The sequence below is a fragment of the Bos taurus genome, chromosome 15 (assembly GCF_002263795.3).
Source record: "Bos taurus isolate L1 Dominette 01449 registration number 42190680 breed Hereford chromosome 15, ARS-UCD2.0, whole genome shotgun sequence".
In the NCBI taxonomy this organism is placed as follows: Eukaryota; Metazoa; Chordata; class Mammalia; order Artiodactyla; family Bovidae; genus Bos; species Bos taurus.
The window spans coordinates 84,154,335-84,163,446 of NC_037342.1; the positions used below are offsets into that span (position 1 = coordinate 84,154,335).

The 9,112-nt window shown below is 37.0% G+C and overlaps 1 protein-coding gene across 2 annotated transcripts; it reads left to right on the forward strand.

The window, feature by feature from the left end:
* Positions 1-742: 742 nt before the first annotated feature.
* On the forward strand, positions 743-2,235 carry OR4A2 (olfactory receptor family 4 subfamily A member 2). 2 transcript variants are annotated; one of them, XM_002683697.4, is made up of 2 exons: positions 743-1,649; positions 2,213-2,235. In XM_002683697.4, the coding sequence occupies exons 1-2, from the start codon at positions 743-745 to the stop codon at positions 2,233-2,235; spliced, it is 930 nt and encodes a 309-aa protein (XP_002683743.4). The 2 variants fall into 2 exon arrangements, with proteins under 2 accessions (XP_002683743.4, NP_001376816.1); NM_001389887.1 differs by lacking the exon at positions 2,213-2,235 and having other exon boundaries at positions 743-1,660.
* The last annotated feature ends 6,877 nt before the right edge of the window (positions 2,236-9,112 follow it).

Genomic DNA, 9,112 nt, shown 5'->3' on the forward strand with positions numbered 1-9,112 from the left:
TGATGTTGTGGTATCTTTTCCTAAATCCTTAAAAATAATGGAAAATTTCTAAGACATCTATTTGGAATTTCAGTGATTCGTTAAGAAGATTCTTCCACCATTAGAATGGAGAAAATTGTCTTCTTTACTAGCTGTAATGTAAATATGAAGTAAATCTTGCTTTACTTTTTTTGAGTTTTTAATCAATTTTTATTTTTGTGTAAGGTATTAGCTATATGTACAATTTAATTAGCTTCCAAATTGAAAGCTAGTTCTAGTTGTGGTAACTCATTTATTTTGTAATGTGTCATTTTTCCAAATAGTTTAAAATTATAAAGATCCAGAATAGACTTACCTTCTCTAATATCAAGTGTTCCTGGAAACCAAATTCAAATATCTCTATCTGGGGATATTTTAAAGGGCAGGTATTTCTAAATCTCTACATTGATAGATTCAATTGATAATGTTCTCTAAGCATTGTTTGTTAATATGTTAAACATTAGAAGATGACATAGTATCTGTAGAACTCCACTGACTTATCTAATCACTTGCCTCCTGCTTATAATATTGTTGAAGTTAGGGAGGATATTTTAATCAGGCTGGTATTACAATCTCTGAAAGTATTAGAACATAACAACCATACTGCCTATTGGTTCAATAAGTAAATGCATTATCTTAATTTTCCAGGCAGCCATGTGTAAGAATTATATTTACAGCTAATTCGTCCTGAAATATTTCTGAAATATGACATATAGAAAAATCTATGGAACAAAGGAGAAATGTAACTGAGTTTGTCCTCTTGGGACTCACTCAGAGTGTCCAGGGTCAGAAAATATTGTTTGTGGTGTTCTTGCTCATCTACATTGTGACGATGGTGGGCAACCTACTCATTGTCCTGACTGTGGTGTTCAGTCCAAGCCTGGATGTCCCTATGTACTTCTTTCTTGGCTACTTATCATTTATGGATGCTGTGTATTCTACTACAGTCACGCCAAATATGATCATAGATTTACTTTATGTAAAGAAAACCATTTCCTTCCAAGCTTGCATGACCCAGCTTTTTATAGGACACTTATTTGGTGGTGCTGAGATTTTGCTCCTGGTGGTCATGGCCTATGACCGCTATGTGGCCATCTGCAAACCCTTGCATTATTTGACCATCATGAATCAGCGAGTATGTGTTATGCTTCTTCTCCTGGCCTGGGTTGGTGGGTTTTTACATGCTGTAGTTCAACTTCTCTTTGTTTACAACCTTCCTTTCTGTGGCCCCAATGTCATTGACCACTTCATCTGTGATATGTATCCCTTGTTGAAACTTGCTTGCACTGACACCTACATTATTGGCCTCACAGTGGTTGCCAATGATGGGGCGATCTGTGTGATCATCTTCATGCTCTTACTCATCTCCTATGGGATCATCCTGCACTCCCTGAAGAATCTTAGTCAGGAAGGGAGGCGCAAAGCCTTGTCCACCTGTGGTTCCCACATTACCGTGGTGATCCTCTTTTTTGTGCCCTGTATTTTTATGTATGTGAGACCTCCTTCCACCTTACCAACTGATAAATCCTTGACTGTGTTTTACACAATTATCACTCCTATGCTGAACCCTCTAATCTATACTCTGAGAAATGCTGAGATGAAAAATGCCATGAAAAAGCTCTGGACTAATAAAAGAAAATGAGGCAACAGGAAAGTGTATCACCTATTTTCAATGAAAAATTACTCTTTCCATGAAAGCCTTGTATAATTTTTTAATTGTAGTAAATTTTTTCTTAGGTTTAATAGCTTGGGCATAATTAAAATCTTTATTATATGAATACCTCCAATGATCAAAATACACTTTTAAGATTTTCCTAATTTCCTAGTTTAAAATATGTATTTTGTTTTAAATATATTTTTAAGACTGTCACCATTTACTATGAAAATATGTATAGACTTGGGGTGTAAAATATCTCTGTTGATACTATACATTGATGTTCTGTGTTAAGCTTTAGTTAATACTGTAATTTATTTAAGTTAGTGGAAGATTTTTTTCTATGTTTCTGTCTTAAGTAATGTAATCTTTCTGGAATTAATAAGGTCTATTACAGAGCTTACAATAATAAAAAATAAGACATAACACCTTGATTCACATCTCTCCACTCAAAGAAAGCCCACATAAATATTTGAAGTAAGTATTTTATGTTAGTATTTGTCAGATAATTTTCATATCTTATTTTTCATATAGCTGAGCATCTTAACAGTGAAGAAAAGTGATGTTTCAGACAATATAATACTAAGCATAAAGAGGCTAAGTATACAAAACTAATCTGAATGAAAAGGTATATATGCAGAAAATAATCAAATCATAGTTATTTTGCCAATTGGACTTTGTTTTGCAGTCAAAGTGATCAAAGACAGAAATTTAATCTTCTAATTTGTAGAGATATTTTAAATGATGAGTTAAAAATATTTGTTAATTAAAAATTAACAAATATTTTTTTAAAAATGGGCCAAAGAACTAAAAAGACATTTCTCCAAAGAAGACATACAGATGGCTAACAAACACATGAAAAGATGCTCAACATCACTCATTATCAGAGAAATGTAAATCAAAACCACTATGAGGTACCATTTCACACCAGTCAGAATGGCTGCGATCCAAAAGTCTACAAATAATAAATGCTGGAGAGGTTGTGGAGAAAAGGGAACCCTCTTACACTGTTGGTGGGAATGCAAACTAGTTCAGCCACTATAGAGAACAGTGTGGAGATTCCTTAAAAAACTGGAAATAGAACTGCCTTATGATCCAGCAATCCCACTGCTGGGCATACACACTGAGGAAACCAGAAGGGAAAGAGACACGTGTACCCCAATGTTCATCGCAGCACTGTTTATAATAGCCAAGACATGGAAGCAACCTAGATGTCCATCAGCAGACGAATGGATAAGAAAGCAGTGGTACATATACACAATGGAGTATTACTCAGCCATTAAAAAGAATACATTTGAATCAGTTCTAATGAGGTGGATGAAACTGGAGCCTATTATACAGAGTGAAGTAAGCCAGAAGGAAAAACATAAATACAGTATACTAACGCATATATATGGAATTTAGAAAGATGGTAACAATAACCCGGTGTACGAGACAGCAAAAGAGACACTGATGTATAGAACAGTCTTATGGACTCTGTGGGAGAGGGAGAGGGTGGGAAGATTTGGGAGAATGGCAATGAAACATGTAAAATATCATGTAGGAAACGAGTTGCCAGTCCAGGTTTGATGCACGATGCTGGATGCTTGGGGCTGGTGCACTGGGACGGCCCAGAGGGATGGTATGGGGAGGGAGGAGGGAGGAGGGTTCGGGATGGGGAACACATGTATACCTGTGGCGGATTCATTTTGATATTTGGCAAAACTAATACAATTATGTAAAGTTTAAAAATAAAATAAAATTAGGAAAATTAAAAAAAAAATTGTTAATTAGCTTTGTTCATTAGTCTGTTCAGTTCAGTTCAGTTCAGTTGCTCAGTCATGTCTGACTCTTTGCGACCCCATGGACCGCAGCATGCCAGGCTACCCTGTCCATCACTAACTCCCGGAGTCCACCCAAACTCATGTCCATTGAGTCAGCGATGCCATCCAACCAACTCATCCTCTGCCGTCCCCTTCTCCTCCTGCCTTCAATCTTTCCCAGCATCTGGGTCTTTTCAAATAGTTCTTCACATCAGGTGGCCAAAGTATTGGAGTTTCGTCTTCAACATCAGTCCTTCCAATGAACAACCAGGACTGATCTCCTTTAGGATTGACTGGTTGGATCTCCTTGCAGTCCAAGGGACTCTCAAGAGCCTTCTCCAACACCATGGTTCAAAAGCATCAATTCTTTGGTGCTCAGCTTTCTTTATAGTTTAGCTCTCACATCCATACATGACTAATGGAAAAACCATAACCTTGACTAGATGGACCTTTGTTGACAAAGTGATGTCTCTGCTTTTGAATATGTTGTCTAGGTTGGTCATAACTTTCCTTCCAAGGAGTAAGCGTCTTTTAATTTCATGGCTGCAATCACCATCTTCACCAAGTCAGAAAAAGGTATTTAATTGTCTTTGTATTCCCTGTTCCTTATACATACATGGGAATAGAATCCACTTCATAAAGTGTGTCAATTCCTTGAATCATGAATATATGGGAGTGAGAATTTTTATTGATAAATTTGATTTGATTAACTCTTCCTATATTAAATATATATTTGCTACAACTAATTACTGTTCTTTAACATTTTATATAAATATTCATTTATCATACTATTAGTGACATAATAATGGATGTTTTAAATATAATGATGCTATTTATATATAATTTCACTTTTTTCTTCCTTCTATCACATTACACTTGGAAAACTCCATTTCCTTCCATTGATTTTATAAATTTTAACTTCTTGCTTTTCTTTAAATAACTTTTCAAAATATTTTATTGTTAAACCCATCAATAATTTATTTTTGCTTGTGTTTCTGCAAACAGGTGAAAATATCTGTCACCGTAATTATTAATTCCTCTTCTTTGTCCTCCTACCTTACTTCCCCCCTCTCTTCTAAAATTTACGATCATTTACAAAGATGGGAAACATCCCATAAAGACATATTTAGAATACTATGACTGCATTTTTATTTTGAGGAAAATTACATGCTTTAATATTTTGTTTTCCCATCTAGAAAAAGACACATATTGTGGAAAACTGATTGACATATTAATAAAAATTTACAATCATCTCCATGGAGTATATAAAATTTTGCCTTTTGCTTTTCTTACTTATATTTGATTCAGTTTCAGTAAGCTGGTCAGAAAGGATTTAATGTCTTATTCTGGCATGAATTACAGCACAACCCCAAATCTACAGGTGTATATCTGTATTCAAACATTAATAGGCCCAAATCCAAAAATGTGCAATGAGTCCCATCATGCCTTCAGCTCTGTATCCAATCCCCTGTGAATTTGTAGGACCACAATGTATGTACATCATCAATGATTTGTAGATCTGTAATTATATGCATGTATGTCTGTATACGTGAAGGAGCTTTCCAGGTGGCTCAACAGTAAAGAATGCATTTTCAGTGTAGGAGATGCAGAGAAACAGGTTTGACCCCTGAGTCAGGAAGATCCCCTGGGGAAGAAAATGGCAACCCATTCTAGTATTCTTGCTTGAAGAAAACCATGGACAGAGGAGCCTGACAGGTCATGGTCCACAGGGTCACAAAGAGTTGGACACAACTAAACATCAACAACAAGTGTGTGTGAACATACACCAGTCTGCATCTGAAAACCCATGGATGAGTATCTGAATACCGACCTGAATGTATTTGCATATGTATATGCATATATGTTTGATGTGATCACACATAGACTTGATTTGTCTGCACATATCTTGCCATTCACAGGTCTGTATTTAATCACACACAGGCTTGTATCTGTCCATACACCAGGCTGAAATTTGCTATACATTGGTCTGTATCTGAATGTACATGAATTTAGATAGAACTTGATGAACAATTATTCTGTTCCATGTGGTATGGACTGAAGTCACTCTGCTAGTCAAAGCCAAATTTCTGGACTTTAAGAAAGATTGAAGACTTACTTATATGAATGATGCCTTGGTAAGGATGGCTGGAAAATCAGTTTTTCCGGGTATCTTTCCTTCTCCATGTAGATACATGATTATGTATACAGTGGGTGCCCAGTGATGTTGTCAACCTTGTAAAATGTCAGCTCAGAGTTCCCAGAGGAAGGAGGCAAAAGCTAGAAGGTTATTGAAGTCTGATCCTAGCATGACATCAGCCTAAAGTCCAAGACCTAAGGTTCTTAATCCAGACTGATCTTCACATCAAAGGAACAATCAACACAATGGAAAGGTAACTTATGAAATGGGAGAAAATATTTGCAAAGCTAATTTCTAAATTACATAAGGAACTCTACAATTCACTAACACATATCCAAATAAGTCAATTTTAACTGGGCAACAAACTCGAGTAGATATTTGTCCAAAGAAGACATAGAAATGGCCAACAGGAACATTAGAAGGTGCTTAACTGCTCAACATCACTAATCATCAGGGAAATGCAAACTGTAATAAAAATGAGATATCTGAGATATGTAGAAGTTGATAAATGTTTGTGGGGATGTACAGAAAGGGGAACCCCACTTCTGTTGTTGGGAATGTACATGTGTTAAGGCACTATGGAAAATATTATGAAGATTTCTCAAAAAATTAAAAATAAAACTGCCCTATGATTCAGGAATTTCACTTCTTTGATTATATCCAAAATATGAAATCAGGAACCTGTTGAGATATTATTCAGAACACAGGAGATGTGTAAACTACCTAAATGACCATTGATTCATGAAAGGATAAAAAAATACCCCAAATGCATATCAGATCAGACCAGATCAGATCAGTCGCTCAGTCGTGTCTGAGTCTTTGCGACCCCATGAATCGCAGCACGCCAGGCCTCCCTGTCCATCACCAACTCCCAGAGTTCACTGAGACTCACGTCCATCAAGTCAGTGATGCCATCCAGCCATCTCATCCTCTGCCATCCCCTTCTCCTCCTGCCCCCAATCCCTCCCAGCATCAGAGTCTTTTCCAACGAGTCAACTCTTCGCATAAGGTGGCCAAAGTACTGGAGTTTCAGCTTTACCATCATTCCTTCCAAAGAAATCCCAGGGCTGATCTCCTCTAGAATGGACTGGTTGGATCTCCTTGCAGTCCAAGGGGCTCTCAAGAGTCTTCTCCAACACCACAGTTCAAAAGCATCAATTCTCCAGCCCTCAGCCTTCTTCACAGTCCAACTCTCACATCCATACATGACTACAGGAAAAGCCATAGCCTTGACTAGATGAAACTTTGTTGGCAAAGTAATGTCTCTGCTTTTGAATATGCTATACACACATACACATACATATATATGGAATGGAACATTATATATAATAGAATAGCATATATATATATATATATATAATGCAATATTATTCAATGATATAATAGAAGGGAGTCCTGTCATTTGTGACAATATAGCATGAAGAGACTTTAAGCACATTATGCTAAGTGAAATAAGCAGAAATAGAAAGACAATACTATTTGATCTCATTTATATGTGAAATTTAACTCAGAAGCAGAGAGTAGAATGTTGACTGCCAAGTGCTGATGGATGACGGAAATTGGAGGATGTTTTTCAAAGGGTAGATAATTCCACTAATAAGATAAATAAGATTTGGGCATCTGATGTACAGCACGGTGACAATAGTTAACAATATTGTAATATATACTGAAAGTTTCCTAGAGAGTAGATGTTCAATGCTCTCACCTCATGCACACAGATTATAATTGTGTGAGGTGATGGATGCATTGCATGCGTGTGTGCTTAGTCGCTTCAGTTGTGGCTGACTCTCTGCCACCCTATGGACCATGGCCTGCCAGGCTCCTCTGTCCATGGGATTCTCCAGGCAAGAATACTGGAGTGGCTTGCCATTTCCTTCTCCAGGTGGATGCATTAATTAACTTTATAATGGCAATCTCTTCATAATACATACATATATTTTATATATGTATATATACTGTTGTTATTGTGTTCAGTCATGTCTGACTCTTTGCCACCCCATGGACTGCAGTCTGCCAGGCTCCTCTGTTCATGGAATTTTCCAGGCAAGAATACTGGAGTGGGTTGCCATTTCCTTCTCCAGGGGATCTTCCCGACCCAGGAATCGAATCAGCATCTCTTGCATCTCCTGCATTGGCAGGCAGATACTTTTTCCACTGTGCCAGCTGGGAATATATGCATACATATATTTCACAATATGTATCTATACCAAATCATCATCAAGTTTGAAACAACTAGGGTGTGTATGTTATTCACTCAGTGGTGTCTGACTCTTTGTAATCCCATGGACTGTAGCCCACCAGGCTCCTCTGTCTGTGGAATTTTCCAGGCAAGAATATTGGAAGGGGTTGCCATTTCCTCCTCCAGAGTCCTTAAACTTACACAATGTTACATGTCAGTTGTATCTCAATAAAGCTGAAAAATATATGTATATATTTTAAAAATTAAAAAGGGAAGACTTATGAGCTAAAGACATTCTATTTCTTCCACATAAACTTACATATAATTATTTTGCATGGGAGCAGGATAAAATGATATTCTTGTTCACAAAGAAAGTCTATACTGCTTCTTTTAGTGTAGCCCTCTTAAAGATTTTGTAGACTTTTCAAAATTGGAGTTTACTTCATTAAACAAGGGCCACATCCACAAACATCTTCTGAATAACCTTTCTCACGTTTTGGTTAAAGTTTGTGTGCAGTAGGACAATACCCTTAAGGCTTTTAGAAATAATTTTATGTAGTTAAACTGTTTATGAGACACACCTTAAGTCCTTCTGAAGTCTTAACAAATAGTCTTATATTTACAACATTGAGATGACAGTTATCTTGATGCCATTTCTTCTAAGAGAGTTTGACTCTTTGAAATGACTGGGAATGGGACCAGTTCCATTTTATGGAAAAGTAAGTACAGGCTCCTTTATGTTTGTTTGTTTTTTTCCTGAATTCTGCTTGAAAATTTAACAGTTGCTTTAGTGACTCATCTCTCTTTACCCATTATTTATCACAACTTACCATTATATCTACTACTGGGGGCAGGAATCCCTTAGAAGAAATGGAGTAGCCATCACCATCAACAAAAGAGTTTGAAATGCAGTACTTGGATGCAATCTCAAAAATGACAGAATGATCTCTGTTTGTTTCCAAGGCAAGCCATTCAGTATCATGGTAATCCGAGCCTATGCCTCAACCAGTAACGCTGAAGAAGCTGAGGTTGAACGGTTCTATGAAGCCCTACAAGACCTTTTAGAACTAACACCCCCAAAAGATGTCCTTTTCATTATAGGGGACTGGAATGCAAAAGTAGGAAGTCAAGAAACACCTGGAGTAACAGGCAAATTTGGCCTTGGAATATGGAATGAAGCTGGGCAAAGGCTAATAGAGTTTTGCCAAGAGAACACACCGGTCATAGCAATCACCCTCTTCCAACAACACAAGAGAAGACTCTACACATGGACATCACCAGATGGGCAACACTGAAATCAGATTGATTATATTATTTGCAGT

Bases quoted from the DNA above. Each gene is read 5' to 3' on its own strand.
- OR4A2 (XM_002683697.4), top strand. From the start codon at position 743: ATGGAACAAAGGAGAAATGTAACTGAGTTTGTCCTCTTGGGACTCACT. The intron at 1,650-2,212 runs AAAGAAAATGAG...ATATAGCTGAGC, and splicing joins GAAAAAGCTCTGGACTAATA to ATCTTAACAGTGAAGAAAAG.